General features: G+C 36.9%; 1 protein-coding gene across 2 annotated transcripts; it reads left to right on the plus strand.

Moving 5' to 3' along the window:
- Positions 1–1,200: 1,200 nt before the first annotated feature.
- On the plus strand, positions 1,201–20,176 carry LOC111505106 (uncharacterized). 2 transcript variants are annotated; one of them, XM_074171358.1, is made up of 5 exons: positions 1,201–1,353; positions 8,298–9,013; positions 11,016–11,384; positions 14,342–14,608; positions 20,092–20,176. In XM_074171358.1, exons 2-5 carry the CDS (start codon positions 8,314–8,316, stop codon positions 20,139–20,141), a joined length of 1,386 nt encoding a protein of 461 aa, XP_074027459.1. In that variant the 5' UTR covers positions 1,201–1,353; positions 8,298–8,313; the 3' UTR covers positions 20,142–20,176. The 2 variants fall into 2 exon arrangements, with proteins under 2 accessions (XP_074027459.1, XP_074027461.1); XM_074171360.1 differs by lacking the exon at positions 14,342–14,608.
- Positions 20,177–21,953: the final 1,777 nt, after the last annotated feature.

Here is a 21,953-nt window from a genome sequence, read left to right on the forward strand (position 1 = left end):
GTTAGGATCGCTTTTGGCTTTGCCAAACAAAGATTGAACACCTGGATGGCAAGAAGATTCATAGACTTCTGGCATAATCGTCCAGGATTGACTCACTTCAAGGCGTTTATTCACCCTTCGAAGCTTGATTCCAAACAGTTGTTGGACTACAGTAGGGATAAACTACGATGTACAACAGGCCTTCTTACAGGTCAGTGTCATTTAAATTATCATATGCAGAGACTCGGACTGTCGGAAGACAGTGTGTGTCGCCTCTGTTTTTGGAAAATGATGAAACAGCAGAGCATATACTTTGTGCCTGCCCCGCTGCGGAACGAATCAGGGTTTTAGAGCTCGGTAGAGTCGTATTCTTGCCATCTGACCTGAAAGACCACTCACCATACAAACTAATCGGCTTCGTTAAGGAGCTGGGTTCATTTGGTCAGCAATTTTCAAAGTAACTTCGCTGCCACGCGCTTCATGCTCAAAATTTACGAAAAAATGGCATGACATGAGCCGACCAATATGCCAACATCCTTGGCAACTTCTCTAATGGTGTTTCAAAGATTCTTCAAAACAATTTTCTTTACTTTTTTAACATTTTCATTGGTTGTTGATGTGCTGGAGCGTCCAGGTCGAACGTTGTCATTCTCGACCTTCTTTTAAAAGCTTTTACCACTTGTAAACATTCTTCTGACTCAGAGTACAATTACCGTAGGCCACTGTTGACAGTTCAAGTATTTTTTTAGTACTTAATTACATTCTTCACACAACATTTGATGCAAATTCTTTAATCAATTTTTGTCGAAATCAGAAAATCGACGAACCGCAAAACACTTTCAACTTTTATGCCTCCTACCAACAAACTAAACATATTAAACACCTGAAATTGTGAACATATGTTCTAGACATGTATACCAACGTAAAAAAATCGCTAATCGAATGTACGTAACCCGCGAATCAGGACTAGGCAAAACGGCCTTCGTCGACTTCATCGAATCCCGAGCACGCAAATTTTATGCTGACGGAATTAATCGACTTGTTTTATGTTGACAAAAGTGCACCGATTCAAAAGGAGCTTATTTCGATTGAATTGAATAAGTATTTACTGGTATACTACAGTTCAAAGTGGACGGACAAAACTTTTAAAATAATCATTTCGTCAATTTTAAATTTTGCTAATATCGATACACTCTGTATTTTGCATCCAAGTTAATCTAAATAATGTCAAACTTCATTATGACTGAACTAAGATTAATAAAAACTGAACGAACGGCAGTTCTGTCAAAATATGAAAAGTAATTAGGTTCTTGGTGAATAACTATTTGAATATTTCTCAAGTGGTGATGGTGAATGAAAGCTCATTTTATTCATGTAAGTAGTTGTTCATTAAATACTTCTTAGAAACGGATAATGATTGATAATGTACTTTATCATGCTCATTTTTTATAATCTATAGCATCCTCTACTTTCGTAAATGAAGAAATACTGAAACGTACACAAACATAAGCTTCACTAATTTGGAATTTGGAATAAAAACATTTAAAACAATATACTACAATATTGGTACTACATTGTACAAATAAATATAAGGAATTTAATATTCATTTATAGAATTGGGGTACTTACAAAATAGTTCAATGTGCTAAAATTGTTTCATATATCGCAGTGACGTATCGTATGTCTCGAATTTTCCTGTATGTACTCTTTCAATAGTTTTATGAATGTTCTGTTGTTATCTATACATTTCAACTCGTCAGGAATTATATTGTACATTTTTGATGGTAGGTAGCTGAACATTCTCTGTGTTGTGGCTTTAACCAGCAAGGGTCTTAGAGAGTGCCGCCAACTTTAAATGTTCACAATATCGTTTACTTCGACTAATAACAAAAATTGATTTTTACCTGGTATTCTAGTTATGAGTTGATTGTTATGTTTTTTCTTTAATATATTATGCACGTGAGGAATAAATATAGTTGTCTGAGGTCGAAGATTTTAGATACAGAGTTTATTAAATCGGATGAATATTTGTAATTTTTTCAATAGATTAGTTTTATGAATCGTCTTTGTATTCCTTCCAATGGGTCCATATGTGTTTTGAAACCCCACCCCATGCTTGAATTCCATACCGTACCTATATGACTTTCAACTAATGCGTGATATAAAGTTTTCATTTGATTAATGAATAGATTATCCTTGAGTTTCTTGAATTTCTACAATATACATTTTATACAATACACATTTTATAAAAAAAATTATAGAAAATTTATCAAGAAACTCATAAAGAACTGCTCATTATTCGTTATAACGTTCAGTTTGTCAAAATTAGGCAGACCATGAATATTACACCTGAATGGCTAATTTTTCGTTTTCTCTTTGTTAATTGTGAGCAATTTATATTCGAACCATGATTTTATGGATTGGAAGTCAGTCTCTTCTTTTTGTTTCAGGTTTTTCCAGTTATTAGCCTTCTTAAAGATTGCTGTATAATCAGCAAATCCGATAATTTCTCCATTAATGTTGAATGGGAATAGTCCATGTAGATGAATGTTAGGTTAGGTTAGGTCTAAAGTGAGTGGGTCTATTCGACCCTCCACCGCAACCCGCACGGGTTTATTGTAGCTCACACCTATTCGCACTCGACCAAATAAAGCCAGCTTCTTAACGAAGCTGATTAGTTTGTAGAGTGAGTGGTATTTAAGGTCAGATGGTGAGAGTATGGCTCTACCAAACTCTTAAAACCTGATTTGGTCCTCAGCGGGGCAGGCACAAAGTATATGCTCTGATGTTTCATCATTTTCGAAACAGAGGCGACACACATTGTCTGCCGACAGTCCGAGTCTCTGCATATGATGATTCAAATGACAGTGACCTGTAAGAAGGCCTGTTAGATATCGTAGTTATCAAGCTTCTAAGGGTGAATAAATGCCTAGAAGTGAGCCAATCCTGGAAGATTCTGCTAGAAGTCCATAATTCTTCTTGCCATCCAGGTGTTCAATGTTTGTTTGGCAAAGCCTAAAGTGATGCCAATGACAGGATTTGGTTCGATGTAGCTGTTTGCAGCCCCCTCTTTGCAAGGGAGGCAGCAGCTTCATTGCCTTCCAGGCCAGTATGGCTGGGAATCCAGACCAGAGACACTCTGTTAAGTCTTCCTATCGAGGAGAGTCGTTTTTGACAATTTGCTACCAATTTAAACGTTGCTCGGTAGAAGCCAAGAGCTTACAACGCCGTTTGACTGTCCGAGAATATTTTTTTGACTTGTGTATAGGGGTGGATTTATCCTATCTCTCCGCACACAATTCAATAATGTAAATTTCCGTTTGAAATACAGTGTTTCTAGGCAGGTAGATATCTCTGTCCTGAGTCTGTGACTAAAAATACCTTCACCAGAACCTGCAGATGAATGTTAAATAAAATTGGTCCCAGGACTGTTCCTTGTGGTATGTCATGGTCAATTGTTTCGATACCGCAAACCACGCGATCAACACTTACAGTCTGGGTTCTCTCGCTCAAGTAACTCTTGAAAAGTTCTAGACAAATACCTCTAACGCCAATGTCTTCCAATGACTGTAAAAGGAGTTTGTGCCACATATTCCATAGACAAGCCCCTTGAGATAAAAATCGAAGAAGTTATCGTGTTACAGTCTGGGTTCTCTCGCTCAAGTAACTCTTGAAAAGTTCTAGACAAATACCTCTAACGCCAATGTCTTCCAATGACTGTAAAAGGAGTTTGTGCCACATATTCCATAGACAAGCCCCTTGAGATAAAAATCGAAGAAGTTATCGTGTCAGAGCTCAAAATTAATTTCTAATTTCCAGACAGATAGTAGAAATAGATTCTTATCTGTTCCGTTTGCCAACTCCGTAAATAATAATTAATTGGAAATGATTCATTGTCTGCTCTGGAATCATGAAATGATTTCGAATATTAATCTTTAAATTCGAAGCGTGACCAATTAGGACCTGAAGTTGAAATAAAAATGATAAAATTCCCATATATTCTCGTAATGAGCATTCACAAACGGTGAATCATTCTTATATACCGATATACCGCTTCTTTATTCAACAAATGAACTTACTACACATCCACTGTAAGAAAAGAAGCAGCCTACGGTGAGGATGTCTAGCCCACTTCTCTTCCCCTTTGAAAAAGAAATTCAGGAACCCTTAATGAAAATGTAGTTTTATATCTAGCAAAGAGGCTCAGCGTCAAGTTCATATTTTTAACGTTAAGAATAACGAATGTGGTTCAGAAGGTTGAGTCCTCGTTTTAGCCCCTCGAAAGTAGATTTTGGAAAAGCTCAGCTTTCCAGTATTTTCTCGAAACGAAAAAGAATGGATAATAAAAGCTCAGCTCGGCTCCATTTGGCTCGTAGTTCGGCTCGATTTGGCTTGAAGCTCGGCTCGACTTCGAGTCGAGCTTCAAGCTTTAAGCTAAGCCCAGGTTTTTGAAGTCGATTCGAGCCTAGCCGAAGTCAAAGTTCGGCTCGGTTTGGCTCGGCTCGGCTTAATTACATCTCTATAGAGCAATATGTCTCTTAAAATCAGATGTTTCGTAAAAATAACAACCGAAAAAAATTTTTACAGCTGTCCTTGATGTAATGTAATTGTATGATAACATTTTATTCTCATATTAAAAAGTATACAATTTCATCCACTATTAACTAATTTTTGTAGGTTTATTCAGGAGCAGTAGCTGATCCAGCCACGGGGCGCGGGAGGGCGCCCCTAATTGAAAGCAGATAATTTGTAAGACATACAAATACATACAATTATTGGTGTTTCCTATTTCTTTAATGGTATAAACACAATACATTACACCAAGTACAGGAGTTGGTTTCATTTGAAATCCTTATTATATTCACTAAACAACTTAATTTTTATTTATTTATAAAGTTACTTCTTTGCATGATCTACACAACTTTGCAATAAGTTAGTCTTCACCAGTATCCTCAAATCATCGTCTTGAATTACTGTTGGTCGACCACTTCAGGACCTCATGGTCGAGGCTCAAGTTTCTGAGATACAGGGCATTCATGTTTAAAAAAATGGTTTTTATAAAATATCATGAATGTCGCTGGATATCTATGTAGATGAGAGTGTATTGTATAAATATTTAATATACTTTTCTTTTTCTTTTTTCCTTGTGTTTGTGTAACACTTACATGTATTTATTTGTTGTATCTCACGTTTTGTAAAGATGTTTATGTATGTATAATGTCGACGTATCCTATATCAACTTGTGATCATGAAGGATTTAATGAATTATTATTATTATTATAAGGCAGTTCGTAGTTGACAGTTGGAGGCATAGAGTCAGAGGTCATTTCCAGAATGCTGTGACTTCCAGTGTCAACAAACAATCTGTTGCACTCTGCATTAAATTGATTTTTGCAATTGGCAATGTGCACAAGTCTAAAATATTTTCGACAATGCGGTGTTGCCGCTTCTATTAGAAAGCAGTAGCAACTTTGATTTTTCAAATGGAACACTCTGTATATAATATTATTTTTGGAATCTCCAACAATTGCCCGACAACTTTTCTTGGTATTTCCCTATACCTATCTGTTACCGTTTTCGAAATAAAAATTAATTTCAATTTTTTTTCTTCGAAAATCATGATTTCTAAAAATGCCGATATCTTTTAGTTAAGAAGTACTATGATATCGAAATTGGGTTTGGAGTTAGGTGATACTTGGACACTTCCCACACGTCAGCCTAATCTCCGTTACTTCAATACAGGGTGGTAAAAAATACAGTTTTTTCGTTTGCTTGAAAAAGTTGCTGAAATTTGATTATTTTAAATGGAACATCCTGTATATTATTGAAAATTCGGAAAGCTGCTGAAATTTGCTTTCTTTCTATGTATATCATACCTATACCTAACTAGTCAAGTTTCGGACTTATGAACATTTATTTGTGAAAATGTCCCTTCAGATTGGTATTTCCATTCGGTATTTGGTAAGCAGGCCATGATTACTATTTGACAGTAGCGTTGTGACATTCTCCTAATAATATCGACATTTTCGTCACTTCAGAAGTTGCAAATACCTTCAAAACGATGGAACAAAACTATTCAAACGAAGTTCTTATGAATTTGTTTATTATTTTTGTTCATGTAGAAAGTTCAATGAAATGTATCCGAATCTACCGCCAATGAACCTCAAGAAATTTATACGAATTCAGAACAATTTCAATATGTTTGGATAAACTTTAAAAAAGCACCAAGAAACTTGAAATTGGAAATATTGATATGAATAATTATAAAAAAGTAAAACAATCATGTGGAATATTTCAAAATATGTTCGAATCGCTGGCCGTTCACTTCCAAGCACTTTAAATTGCGGGTGTTGACTGCTTTCGTGGTGGCAGATCTGATTTCATTGGGATCCAAATCTTCAAATGTTTGGGCAATCCTTTCTAACAATTCATCTCTCGAACGCACGGGTATTTTGTAAACTTTTTCTTTAAACATTCCCCACAAATAAAAATCTAATGGATTAAGATCGGGTGATCTCGCTGGCCAATTCCATGGTCCCAAGCGCCTCATCCACCGATCGTCAAATAGTCTATCCAGTTCTGCGCTCACTTCTCTTGTGCAATGTGCAGGAGCTCCTTCTAGTTGGTACCAACAGTTTCGATAATCTTCGAGTGGCAGATTATCCACGAAACTGTCTACAGTATTCTCCAAAATATTCAGGTAGCTTCTGGATGTTAATGACTCCTCGTATATCACGTACCTCAATTTGTTGTCCATCAACATGCAGAAGACATTAAAACTAAATTTTTCTTGAAATCCGGCTTCTTTTGTGACGTGAGGATTTTCACTGGACCAATAATGACGTTTTTTTCTATTGAAAATCCCTTCTCTCGAAAATTTCGATTCATCAGTCCAAATAATTTTATTTAAAAAAAGTGGATCTTCTTGAATGCGTGTCAACAACATTTCACAAAATTCTACTCTCTGTTGAGGATCTTGAGGCTTCATTGCTTGAATTTTGGTGAATTTATAATCATGCATTTTATGTCTTCGCAAGATTCTTTGAACCGATGAATATTTTATACCCAAATCTTCTTCAGCACCTCTTATCGATGACTCGGGAAATGCGTGAAAAAGTGCTAAGACATTAATCTGGTTGTCTTCGAAAGTTACGGGTCGAGGCAAGTTTCTTGGTGCTTTTAAAGTTGATCCAAATGCATTGAAATTGTTCTGAATTCGTATAAATTTCTTGAGGTTCATTGGCGGTAGATTCGGATACATTTCATTGAACTTTCTACATGTTCTGCTGATAATTTTGTCACACTGTCCAAAAATAATAAACAAATTCATAAGAACTTCGTTTGAATAGTTTTGTTCCATCGTTTTGAAGGTATTTGCAACTTCTGAAGTGACGAAAATGTCGATATTATTAGGAGAATGTCACAACGCTACTGTCAAATAGTAATCATGGCCTGCTTACCAAATACCGAATGGAAATACCAATCTGAAGGGACATTTTCACAAATAAATGTTCATAAGTCCGAAACTTGACTAGTTAGGTATAGGTATGATATACATAGAAAGAAAGCAAATTTCAGCAGCTTTCCGAATTTTCAATAATATACAGGGTGTTCTATTTAAAATAATCAAATTTCAGCAACTTTTTCAAACAAACGAAAAAACTGTATTTTTTTACCACCCTGTATTGAAGTAACGGAGATTAGGCTGACGTGTGGGAAGTGTCCAAGTATCACCTAACTCCAAACCAAATTTCGATATCATAGTACTTCTTAACTAAAAGATATCGGCATTTTTAGAAATCATGATTTTCGAAGAAAAAAATTGAAATTAATTTTTATTTCGAAAACGGTAACAGATAGGTATAGGGAAATATCAAGAAAAGTTGTCGGGCAATTGTTGGAGATTCCAAAAATAATATTATATACAGAGTGTTCCATTTGAAAAATCAAAGTTGCTACTGCTTTCTAATAGAAGCGGCAACACCGCATTGTCGAAAATATTTTAGTTGGCTAGAGAATGTCCGAATATGCCCTCCATTAAATTTTCAAAGTGATCCGTTGTCTGGTTCACCAGAAACGTCTAATGTGCCATCCAACGTGAATCAGCCTGTATGTAGTCCATCTAGCCTCTCTCTCTAGAAAAATGTGGAGAGGAGGTAGATCTAGAAGGATATCCATGGACGCTGACGCTGATGGCCAAACAAGCCTGTCTCTGTACGCCAGAGAGCTTCGCCTGGGCCGTTTTCGTTATTGAATATTTTTCATTGATACACCTGGAACATAATTTTAATTTTTTATGCTTCTGTATTTTTTCACAGATTAAATTCCAATGACATGACAATTGATGTAGATTCCCGAAGAAGAATGGTAGTCAATAAATTTAGCAATCGACCCCCGTTCGATCTCAAGAATAGAGAAATTCCAATTACGAAAAATGTGGAAACTCGCAAAAAATCGTTCGAAAATGTCAACAAATCATACAAGAGCATCATTCAGCAGCTGGATGGAGAACTGCAAGAAACCAGAACCTGTCCAGACAATAACAAAACTAATAACATCATACCAAGAATCATCGAAAGCTTCAAGAGAGTCACCCCAACCAGACAAGTTGTTTTCCTGAAAAATAGGAACAATAACTTATCTAGTAAGGATTCTTCGCTGCAAACCCTTTACCGAAATAATCAAAACTTCGGAAAACATATTCCCAGGCACAAAATCATGAAGAACCTCTTACACGACTTCGAAACCGGAACTGTTATAGAAAACAAAAATTCTAGTTGTGATACCATTCCTACGAAAGACACAAGTTGTGATTATTTGAGTAAATCTGAGGGCTACAGTTTCAATACAAAAGTGGACAAGACGACTAGTACCAGCGGACTACCTTGGCCAGTAGTTTTGCAAAACGGTGACAGAATCCCGATTAGAATCAATAAATCACACAAAAGTATAGTCAAGAGTAGGTCTAGAATTCCACAAAGAAAAGATGCCCGTAAAAAGATAGAACTATCGAAAGGAGATATTGGAAATGAAGGTGAATAAAACATTTCTCAAATGACTGACAGTGAAAATATTTTGCATTCATTTCTCTGTCCATGATAATAATTATAGGAATTTCACAATACATTTTTATTTAAAACGTGTTTTGCGAAACGGTCATCAGTTTCAGTGTTCGAAAAAGTCTAACAGTATGAGAGCGGGTGATCTAGGAGGCCATTCAGTGATACCTATCCTACCAATTCACCCTCTACGAAGGTCTTTGTTCAAGGATTGGCCAACAGGGGCAATATTGTGTGAAAGTGAACTTCTGATGAAGTTGGAGTATATCAGTTATCCTGGAGTTGATTTCATCATACAAAAGTTGTACTTATGGTCTTATAAGATACTAGTCCACATATTGGTTGTATACTTGTGAAAATTAGAATTGCTCCAGTACTAACAATTGTGTCTATACACTTCATCATTCAAACAAAACAAGACTAATGTATCGTGTCTGATAAATATACTAGTTAACACCACATAGAACCTCCCACATAAAAATAATGATTAGACCTCGTATGAATTTACCACGCCGCCCATGTCATACGAAGAAACCGCCGACGTTCGGTAATTATTTAGTTTTTATACCATTCGAATGACTTCATATATACTAATAATAATAATACCTCGCTATCGGTATGAAATTCCGGATAGACAAATGTGCAATGGTCCATCTCAAAAGAGGACGATGCGGGTACTACGGAGAGAATATGCAGTTCGTAGATGGAAGCATCCTACACCATTTGGATGCCCGAGAGACGTATACTTACCTCGAGGTGGAAAAACGCCACTCACAAGAAGTAACAGCAGTGGAGAACTCTCTCCGCGGCAAGTATCAGCACAAACTTTGACAGATCTGGTCATCGGAACTGTCGAGGAAGAACAAAGTTACTGCAACAGATACGCTTGCCGTCCCAATCTTACTCAACTCGTTTGAAATAGAGAATTGGACTCGGGAAGAGCTGTTTCAACTCGACGTAAAGACCCGAAAAATGATGCATCCATATAGGAGTTTGTATTCCAAATCGTCCATTTCACGGTTGTACTTCCCGACAACAGGAAGGCCGCAGACTTTTGAGTTTGGAGTGTCTACATGACAAAATAGTACTAGATGTAGCCTGTAAAGTCGTCAAGAGTTCGGATCCCCTTCTCTGCTCGGTCCGCGATCACGAGATATCAGGAATTGGAGCATTTCTCTTCAGGGCAGCTGCCTAAGCAGCTGATGAACTCGGTTTAGTTTTCGACACTGAACGAGTTGATCACAACTCTGTTACCGAATTGAAACCCGTTCAGCAAAAAGCTCATATAAAAGCCGTAGAGACCACCTCACTTCTGCGGATAAGCCAATGCATGGGGTCTTCTTCTTATCAAACTGCCTGACTTTCGTTTTCCTCGGGTCGAGTAGGCTGAAGTCGGAAACTGGGGGGTTCATCATGGCTTGCCAGGATGGTGTCTTCAACACAGTCTATCGCAGTCGCGTGATGTGTATAGAGGTTCCTGACACAAGGTGCAGGGCCTACCGCGAGGCGTCCGAGACTCTAATGCACTTGCTATCAGCATGTCCAGCATATGCGGTCTCGGCCTATATCCATCGACATAACGCGGGAGTGCTTTATTACCATCTACAACACTCTTACGGTATTGAAAAGACACCGGTGTTGCCCTACGCTCCGGGGGATATTGATTTAGTCCTCGACCACTAGAGCAAGACGATATTTGTTGTGGAGTTTTCAGCTCCTAGCGAGACGAATATCGTCCGAAAAGACGAGAAAAATAGAATAAAATATCGAGATTTCCTCTTCAAACCCCGCAGACTCTATCCAGTCTACTCTGTCAAGATGGTTGTTCTGATTATTGGTGTCCTTGGTGGAATGATACCCTCTATACTCTCGAATCTTAAAATCATAGATTCGTAGCCATTTCCATCATATGATGTTACAGTTTTATTTGGAATGTGTTATTTTTCCATTGAACTTCTTTTCCTATGATTTTTTCAGGAAGTAAACCATCTGTTAGTAGTTCTGGTGTCGAATATGCTCCTATCAAGGATATTCCAGAATGTTTGCACGAAAAACAAGGAGACAGTAAACAAATGAATCGGCATCTCTGTGTGAGAGAAAATACATACGTTCTTGACGAAATCAGGAACGAACAAAAAACTGTAAGAAACAAAGAAAGGAGTTTCGTGCAGGATCAAGTGGAAATGTTTAATAATCTAACTTCCACGCCGGGACCGAGAAGAAAAAAACTAACACGAGACCGAGAGTCGGAAATAATTAATTCCAATATGAATAAAAATTACCTGGGTATGATGACATCTGTGAAGAAACATTTTCCGAAACTGAAGCCTGAGCCTACTTCAACTGGTAAGGAAATAAATGTCTAAATTTCAATACTTGTAATGCACTGTTTGGAACTTTTGGTGTAGTAATGAATATTACTGAGATTTTATCCCAACACCAAACCGTTATTTTTAACACCTCGACACGTGTTTCAATCACCAAGATGATTACTGGTGATTGAAACGCGTGTCGAGGTGTTGAAATAACGGTTTGGTGTTGGGATAAAACTCCAGTAATATTCTAAATCCCGAAATTTAGATATAATAATAACTTTGATGATCCAAAATAATTCATTTTCATTAATGAGTTCAGTGAAACATAAAACTTTAGGATTGAGGAAACCGGTTTTCTACTTCTTCCACTTTTTTCACCTCTTTTGATATTTTGATCAACTGGTTCCAGGAGTCCCCTTCTATTAATTTTACCGCAAACCGACTCTGCAGATCTGTCTTACGTCGCTTGTTGGGACCACTACAGTTTTGAGCAATACTTAGTGTCCATGGATACAGCTTCTTCAGAGGCACCCCACCCCAGCCTAGAAGTCTGGATACTCTTCACTCCTCGAAAAGTTAGAAATAATTACTGCGGATAACCTTGCAAAATATCATCCTGTTTTCTATATTTCAATGGTTGTTAAAGATATCGAGTCTCTGTAGACAACTTCAAATTTCCCAAAGAAAAAATCGTCTGTTTCCTTCACCTACTCCCCATTGCGCTTGAGAGCAAACAGCCTTCTTCTGCAGCACACTGGAGTAGGTTCGCTGAAAACAAAGACCTACAAATCAGAACTTCTCAGCCTCGAATAACTTTCTAATTTCACCACTGGGCACATTACGTGTACCTGTGTTTCCAGAAAAAACGATTATTGTCGTTGATACTGGGATATACATTTTCTATAATAGCACATTCAATTCTTTCAAATATGTTCAAATTCAAATACAGGACTCTCTTATTCGTTTGAAAGACCTATTGATGCCATTATGTGTCCACCAAGGCTTCTCAGGGTGAAGCTCATAACTCTAACACATAAATTAGGCTGAATGTGTCCGATGATATGGGCTATGTTGGCTTTTGGGACCACTGTGTTTTGTGGCTTAATCGCCTACACCTGCGGCTTAAGAAAACCCCTCAAGGAAAAGTCTAACGGAGTCAAATCGCATGATCTCGGTGGCCAGTTCACATCACCTCCACATGAAATACCCATGCCCTCAGATCGCTTGTGCAAAATTTCTATTGTGGTATAAGCTGTGTCATATGTAGCTCCTTTCTGTTGAAACCACATGTCGTTGGTGTCCAGATCATCCAATTCAGGCCGCAAGAAGCTGGTAATCATCGATCCATAGTGCTCTCGCCGTTGCCAGTGATGGCCTAGCCAAAGTCCTTCCCAAAGAAATATGGACTAATGACTCCACCAACCCAAAATCCACACTAAACATTGACTTTTTCGGGGTGCATTGGACGCTCTTGGATATCATGTGGTCTCGTCCCAAATTCGACAATTTTGTTTGCTCACATACCCATTCATCCAGAAATGAGCCTCAGGAGGATTTTTTAATGAAAATTAACGTCAGAGCTTCAGAGCCCGATTCAACGAACACACGTCGTTGTCTATGGTTGTTTACCTTCAGTTCCTGGGTCAGTTGAATTTTGTACGGGTGCAGGCACAAGCCACGACGCAAAATTCGCCAAGTTGTGATCTGCGAAAGGCAGAGGTAGGAGTACCCTCAATTCAGGCAGACAGTAACGTCATCACACCTGTTAGGTTGCTTCTCAGCTCGCTAGACAAGACAAACAAACCACCCTGTCAACCAGAGTGCAACAAATTGTCAGGTGGTGTCCTCAAAATGTCACCCAGCTAGTTGGGCGGTGAGAGAGCCAATCAGAGTCTACCAAATTGCACGTAGCGTCCTCAAACTGTCACCCAGCTCGCCAGCTAATCAGAACGCACGCTTCTGTATCTCAGAACATCGTGGCGGGATATTTGAATTTTCTTTGAACATGAATAATTCAAGTAGACAGACAATCAGGATCAGGCGTATTCCTTAACGAGACAGACCATCCAGTTACGTGGCGCGCTAACGTCTGGTCATCTTGTCGCACATTTCTGTTTCATGTCCATAAAAACGTCATAAAAAAATTTTCGTTGGAGAATTGAACGCAGGTCGTTGGGGTGATAGACACTTCATCGTTAGTCTGTCTTTTTTGCAAATTATTTGAACACTCACGCTTCTTGGTCTTTATCACTTCTTGAGACTCCGCCATATTGGGTTTAAAGTGATGCAGGCGCGTGCCCAGGATAAATCCGTGGGGGGGGGGGGGGGGTGATCACCCATTTCGGGCCCAATATTTACTATGAAGGGTTAATATACGTTTAAAAAGTAAAACGTGAGTAACACTACATCTTTATCAATATCTTCAGTTTCAAAACGTTTCATCTCAATAGCTCCACTGTCTCTATGTCCTCGTAATGGAATATTCTGCCGACCCAAAAAGATAATGCTTTCAATAATAGAAGTGAGACGTTTCCTATTTTCGATAATTTGCTCCTGGAAGCTAGAAGACAGGTGTAAAAACCCGTAGTTGTGTCTTCATCATCATTTTTTGAGTTCGAAAATAAGAAATGTTCGAATTTTTTCTCTATGTAGTCATGGTGATGGGGGGGTAATTACCCCATTACCCATTTGATACCCATATCATTGGGATGTATTAAAAAACTATTTCGTCATTAAGGACATTCCGCCATATTGGATTGGATATTGTGTTTAGAGAGACGTCATTCAGACGTATTCTATTCAAAAAACCATTTCATTTGATACTCAAATCATGGGGGTGCAAAAAAAACTAGTACGCCATAATTGGTTCGCCAGACGTGTTGTCTCTCCACTTTCATGGCTTTTTGAAGTGAATAATCAATTATATTGTGTACCAAGTTCTCACCAACAACTTCTCGCTTCGATTCAACATTTATTAATATTTCAAAGACAACTGCGATTGGTCGAATCCGGAAGAAGACACAACTGAAGTCAAGTTTCCCAAAGAGACCAGGAACGCAATGGAAATTCTTATTCAAAATTCACGAAAGCACATGAGAGCTCCTTTAACGAAATATTTAAAATATCAAGATGGAGGTCTCCAACCTGCAATACCTGAACACGCGATGGATTCTAACAAAAATGCTTTGCCCTGTTTCAAGAATATGCTGTGCGATAGAGTACAACATGGAGGGCCTTGCGTGAATTTACAAAAAAGTGAGTATCTACGAGGGTGGTGCCAGAAGTACCCCGCCCAACAAAGAAAACACAAAAATTTTGGAAAAAAATATATTTATTTCTGACCGGGATATTATAAGCTTATATCGTCATAGTTACGCTATCAATAAAGAGGGTCATAACTCCCTTGGGACATTATAGATTTTATAATTCCCTCTACCTTTCACAAGTAAAAATAAATAGAAATGAAAACTGAACCATATTTTATTTATTCACGTCATTACAAATAATAAATGTACAATTTTGAAATGTTCCCTGAAAATTACTTCCGCCACTGGAAACAATTTCTTCTTTTGTATGGCTGGAGCTTCTGTTCACTACAGTCGAGGTACCTGCCTCTTCTGATGACAAAGTAGACAACATACCTTACCAGTTCTTGAAAATATGCCAGAAATACAGTTTCAGTGACATCTTTCCGTGTCAGCCAGTCCAGATATATCTTGTATTCTTTTTGGTATACGGCTTCACTTTTCGATGGAATTAATGATTCTCTTGCTTGTTCAGCTTTTTTCAAAATATCCTCCATTATATTTGGGGTAGAAAACACGTTTTCACCGCAAACACAGCTTGATAACAAAGTTCTGTTTATAAACAAGTAACATAGCAACAACCTAGCAACAAGAAAACTCTACTATAATCAACGGTACCTGATTCAAATATACCGGGAAGGTAATGAATTGGTACTTTTTTCCGTTTCAAAAATGAACAAAATTTTATTGAAATCGGTCAGAAATAAAATTATCTATGTACCACGGGAATTAATGAGCCTTAATAACCTCAGGCAATTGCTGTCCCTCGGGCCAGAGGCCCTCGGGACGCAAACTTTGCCATCGGTAATTAAGGCCCTCCTAATTCCCTTGATACATAAATAACTATTATTTTTCAACATAATATTTATCATTATATACTTTTCCCAGCGACGTTCAATAAGTTCGATACCGTTTTTATAATACGAACTGTATTGCTTCTCAAAATAGCCATCAACTGCCGACATCACCTCTTCATCGTTGAAAAATCTTTGACCAGAGTCATTTTTTCCAAGTTTGTAGAATAGCGTTTATTTGCAAATAGGCATAATTTACAGGTTATAATAAATTGAAGGATGTAGCCACTACTACGTGGTAGGAGATCATAATGAAGAAAAGAGAATTGAAAATTTCTATGTGTTTTACCACTTTTATTTGTAACTAACGTTACTGCAGTTTTGTCCTATAAGGACATTTTCAAAGTTATACATTGAACTAACAATGATTTATTACATTAACCCTTATATACCACCCCTGGTATATAAGGGCTGGGGTGGTATATAAGAGCTTACTGTCCCGATATGCTCGCGGTTAGCGTTTAATAATAATATCGTAACTCGAATGCCGTAGAAATTTCGCCGAAGTTCCGTCGAAATCGGTATCATTATTCTCGCTACTTCTAGAGTGGTAGGGAACATTGTGCATTCGCGCTCTCTTAGCTACGTCACGTTTGGTTTCTGGTTACCAGTGGCGGCTGACGTTATTTTCTTTCGGGCATGATTTACAACACTACCCCCGTCCCTGATGTTGTTCGCCCCGAACAATATTCCAAGAAGGGACATCACGACCCATGTAAGGACGTGGACAACTTTAGGCTTGCCTCTGGGTGACAATTGGAATCTGTACACCAGATCGTTCATCTTTATGGTTACCAAGTAAGGTCCTTGCCATGGTCTCTGCAACTTGGGATAAAAACCTTTCCGACGTTGGGGTTGGTAGAGCCACACTGTATCGCCCTTCTTGAAGCTCACTGGCAGCGACTTTTTGTCAAATCTTAGCCTAATCCTGTCGCTGGAAATCTGTAATTTGGTCCTGGCAAATGCGTGTACAATTTCCAGTCTCTCCCTCAGGTCATTCACATACTCTGAAAGAGGTACCTCTTAAGATTCATCGAAAGGACTGCCACACAATACATCCATCGGAAGCTTCATTTCCCTACCAGTTAACAACATGGATGGTGTGTAACTTGTCGCCGTTGGGAGGTCCTGTATGCCAACAGAAAAAGGGGGACCAATCTATTCCAGTCTCTTTGGTTTTTGGAGACATGATGGTGCGATTAAGCCTCTCGACCATTCCATCGGATTGTGGGTGGAGAGCAGTTGTTCTTGTCTTCTTTATTCCCAACAGAGTCATTCTTGGGTTACTTGGGGTCTGGCAATTATGTTCTGCAACAAGGCTTCTGCCACCGTGTTAGCCTCTTATTTGGGTAAGGCTACTACTTCAGTCCATTTGGAGAAGTAGTCCATCACAATCGTAAGGTACTTGTTTCCGGATGTGGTCATAGGGAGTGGTCCCAAAATGTCGACTGCGATTCTATCGAAAGGGCACCCACTGAGGTACTGCTTCAACTTTCCTCTCTGACTTGTCTGACTTGTCTCTACCATCGTAGAGCTGTTCAAGGATACACGTCTTAGGAAAGATCGTCTGGAATTTGCCACTCCGGCCTCACTCCTTTGGCAATCCATTCTCGCGAGACAGTTTTAGGAATCACACGTTAAAAGGTAAGACCTCTTTAGTCCTTAGCTCGCACAAGTTTCTCAACTTTTGAGGGCGTTCGTATGGGGGGCGACAGCTGATTAACGGAAAAGCATTTTAAATAGAACAGATTTATTTTCAAGACGGTATCCTCCTTCTGCGCTACGATGATGAAGCGCTACGAAACGTTAATATAATTACCCATACAATTTTTTAACTTTTTTGATAGGCAAAATTATTAAATACAAGTTGATGATAAATAGAAAATTTTTCTTTGCCAAAAATACTTTGAATTTACGCAGTAACTTATCGGGGTGAACTGAAAAATTGCCTTTCTAAATCTGTATAAATTTCTTCGTTACAATTCTTGTTTTTTCAGATTGTAAAAGGTGAAAATTTCCAAGAAGGTTGATGAAAAATTAACTTGATATTATTTTTCGCTCAAATCATTCTTATCTTTTTGCCATTTGAGGTTTCGCGCATATATCTGCCATTTTTTACGGCCGTTTTTTTACAAAAAAAAACTTAAAATACAACTTAAACTATCGACTATATGTCGACAGTTTTTTTCAAAATCTGCTGTTCCACTGAAAAGAGTAAATCAAAAAAAATACAATTAATAAAAATACCTATAGTAAAACCAATAATGATTGAGAGTAAAGCGCGTTGTCATATCTAAATTTTACGTTACCAGTTTATAGCAGAATCAAAATATAGTAAGCAGTAGAGTTGCAGGTTGTGGCAAATTATAGATAATACTAGTACGATTAAAAGGTATTATTTATGACAAAAATCAGTAATGAGCTTGTAATGAGTAATACTTATACATTTCCTGATTACTGATCAGTTAAAATTCATTATTTTCTGTATAGTGTTAGATATTTATTACAACTAGTGGCAACGCTGTACGCAACGATATTTCTGTCTTTGTCACTTTACCGTAACTTCCATCTCATCGTTGCAGTCCTCACTAATGTACTTGCAGCCATGAGCGTATCATTGGTTTGTGAATTATACAGCGTGAATTGTACGTTTTACAGTTAAGTTAGTCAGCAATCGACGTGTTGTGATAACAATTGGTGAAAATAATAGTGCTAATAAGTGTTTAAGCGTTACATAATTATATTTCTACACCGTTCTCAAACTACTCAAAAAATGGGAGACATGGTCGTGCCTTCCACGTCGAAAAAGGCAAAACGGTCGGAGTCTCGGTCAGTAAGAGAAAAACAAATTGTACTGCGAGTATTTCACTGTCTTGAAAGAGATCATCAGCCACCAAAAGATGACTTTGTGCATATGTGCTGTAATTCTACGTGTGTACCTCCGAATAACCAACCGGGCATTTCTACATCATTAAGTTCCACAATTACAAAGGATAAATTAGTTGATATGTGCTCTGATTATACCGGTGTACCAAAATCATCGATTTACAAAATACTAAGAGAAGCAGAAATTCATGGGGACGTACAAACGCCAAAAACTAGTACTGGACGAAAAAAAATCACAGTTGATGAAGAAGCCAAAACCAGTATACGCAAAACTATTCACAGTTTCTTTTTCAGAAATGAGCTGCCCACACTACAAACAGTTCTGGAGGCACTTAGCGATCATGAATTGGTCCCAAAAATGGGTAAAGAAACTTTTAGGAAACTTGTACACGAAATGAAATTTACGTACGGAAAAGTTGACAGGAAATGCATTCTCATTGAACGTCAAGAAATAATAGCATGGAGAAGAAACTATCTAAGAAAAATTGACCAATTTCGGAAGCTCAAAAAAAAATTGTACTTCATGGACGAGACATGGGTTAACCAAGGACATACGGTCAAAAAAGTATGGCAGGATGGTAATATAACAAGTGCACGACAAGCCTTTATTGAAGGTTTGTCAGTTGGGTTAAAACAGCCATCTGGAAAAGGTAGTCGTCTGATAGTTACGCATATAGGAAGCGACAGTGGATTTTTACCAAATGGTGAATTAATATTTAAATCTAAGAAAACAGGCGACTATCATGAAGAGATGAATGCGGAGGTGTTTGAAAAATGGTTTGAAGGCATCATTCAACTTGTGGAACCTGGGTCTGTCATCGTCATTGACAATGCAATATCACCTACAAGAAGCTATTCGAACTGTTTCTGCAGAAGACTGGAAGAAATGCATGCAGCATGTTTTAAAAGAGGAGCAAAAAATGTGGGACGTAGACAACCGTATTGAACACAATATTGAACCAATCATAATTCACTTTGATGATAGCGGTAGCAACAGTGACGAATCTGAGGTTGAAGATTAGACGAAAATATGTACATTTACATTTATATTATATTCTATTATCAAAAATTTGTAATTTGTATTTTCTAGTGCCCCTGACGATGAGTTTAAGTTACTCGAAAGCTTGAGAATAGTTATAAAGAGTTCACTTATCAATTGCTGCAACCCAATAGTGAAAAAAAGTTATATATATATATATATATATATATATATATATATATATATATATATATATATATTGTGTTTTTTATTAATATTGTTAATTTATTTGGTACCTACTATAATTACCACGATTACTACTCCGTTTTCATAAGGCCCACCTAATGACTACAACGATTAGGTAAATTACGATATTGCAAAGTTTTAATGAAATAAATAAAAATGTGTATGAATATTTTAACTAATTGTACTAAGAATTTTTCTTTCATTCTTAACCCTCTCAAAAATTAATAAGCACCCCCCGATTTGCTGTCAACTGGGCTTACTTCTACTCTCAATCATTATTGGTTTTAGTATATAAATTATTTTTTACACTAATTTTCCACTTATAGTGTTCAATCTAGCTTTTCTACAGATTGAAGATTATAGATAAAATATATTGGAATGGAGATGATTGAAAAGTTCTGGTTGTTTCTTACAACAAATATCCAGTAGATTGAGGTAGCAAATAAATAAATTCTATTTTTTTTTCAGTTACACCGTGCAGGCACAAGAAAAGAAGGAGTAAAGGAATTGTGAGGTGAATTATTGTTTTTGGAATAAAGGAATAGAAAACAGAGTATTATTTATTTCTGCATCTCTAAGTATTCAAAAGTTGGAATATTTCTAATATACGGGATTATTCAAATTCGGGTTTAAACGTGGGGATTTCGGACACGGTAAAAGATATTTAGTTGAAATATTTCTACTTCTACATATTTACTGGAAATTATATTTATGATAACTCTTCATGTATCATATTATATTCAAATCAATTTTCTCAGGTGATATGACAGAATATTCAGCATGTGTCATCGTTTTTAAAACCGTCACTATCTAAAAACTAAAATATCCAAACCATGGATAACATAATATCATACGAGACGGAAAAACATTAAAAGATATGTTTTGGTTTATTTCTTCTAGTAGTAGTTCTTCTACTAATGTGATGCATAGTTATAGGGTGAAACTAAAACATCACAAATTCAAGAAAATACCAACTATATTATAATGCAAAAATATATAACGCCAACAATAAAATTAAACAATTATGGAATATCATGAATAATGGACTTGGAAAAAAATAAAGAAAAATTCCATCATGTATTGCTCTCACATATAACAATCAAGAAACTGAAGATCAATATAAGGTTGCAGATTTGTTTCCTAGACATACAGCGGCTGTAACAACTATTTCAGATAATTCTGGACGAAATTTAATTCTACCATGCACTTCTTCGATTTAAATGTAATCAGTTAGTTTTGAAAATGGTGTAATAGCCGAAACCGGTCAACAATAAAGAAATATACCTAGTGGAAAATAGACAAAAGTGTATTTTTGTAGTATATCCTCAGTCTACCATGCACTTTTCCCAAGAATATAGTCGGTCAAAATAATTTCCATCTCTCAAAAATTTCAGCGCTTGAAGTTCTTCAAACTTTAGACAGAATGATGAACAAACATTCAGCTGGTATTGATGATATGTTTATTGTCATTGTGAAACAAATTATTTATACAATCATTGAACCGTTAGTTTTTTGCTGAACCAGTCCTTTTATGGGAATTTCTTTCCAGATGAATTGAAGAGGGCTCTTGTTTTTCCACTACACAAAAAAGGAACTATAACAGAAATTGACAAGTATAGGCATATTTCGTTGATTTCCTCTTTTACAAAACTCTTTGAGAAAATAACAGGTGAAAGAATTTTGATGTATATTGAACAAAATGACCTATTCTGCAATAATCAACATGATTTTAGAAAGAGTAAATCAATTTAATCTGCATCTGACCAACTTTATTAATCTATAATAATAATATAAAATGTTATTTAATTTATTTAATTACTCATTTTTGACTTATCACATATACGCTATATATCGCATATTGGTGAATAAATATTATTATTAATATTATTCCATTTGTTCTTAATCTTGATTTTGGTGAGTTACTTTCATGTTTTTTAATTTATTGTTTGCTTCCATTATTTAATTTTATATATTCTGGAAAAGGAAAATAAAACTTTCCGAACGCTCGAATGATAGTGTTTTTCTTATATAGCCATTCGATGAAAGTTTTACTATCATACAGAGCTGAAGAAGAAACTCCTGTATGTATCAACATCATATAAATTACCCATCTGAATTTTTGTAAACTCAACCAAACACGAGCATCTTTGCGGATCGCATGCGTTCGTACATTCTGACCAGCTGACCATAAAGAAAAATAAATTATTGCAGGTCTTTGACGCTAACGATTCACACTCTGGTTGATCCAAACCCAAGAGGAAACATGATGTTAATTTTAGTTAATTAATCAGTTTCACACAGGCATATTTTAAAAAGAATTGAACAACTTC

Source organism: Leptinotarsa decemlineata, unplaced genomic scaffold, assembly GCF_025532065.1.
Source record: "Leptinotarsa decemlineata unplaced genomic scaffold, Ldec_3_MD MMD2_tig00000010_RagTag_RagTag, whole genome shotgun sequence".
Lineage (NCBI taxonomy): Eukaryota > Metazoa > Arthropoda > Insecta > Coleoptera > Chrysomelidae > Leptinotarsa > Leptinotarsa decemlineata.

Coding starts and splice junctions, on each gene's coding strand:
- LOC111505106 (XM_074171358.1), top strand. CDS start 8,314: ATGACAATTGATGTAGATTCCCGAAGAAGAATGGTAGTCAATAAATTT. Junction 9,014..11,015: donor AGGAGATATTGGAAATGAAG/GTGAATAAAACA, acceptor TGATTTTTTCAG/GAAGTAAACCATCTGTTAGT. Junction 14,609..20,091: donor TTGCGTGAATTTACAAAAAA/GTGAGTATCTAC, acceptor TTTTTTTTTCAG/TTACACCGTGCAGGCACAAG.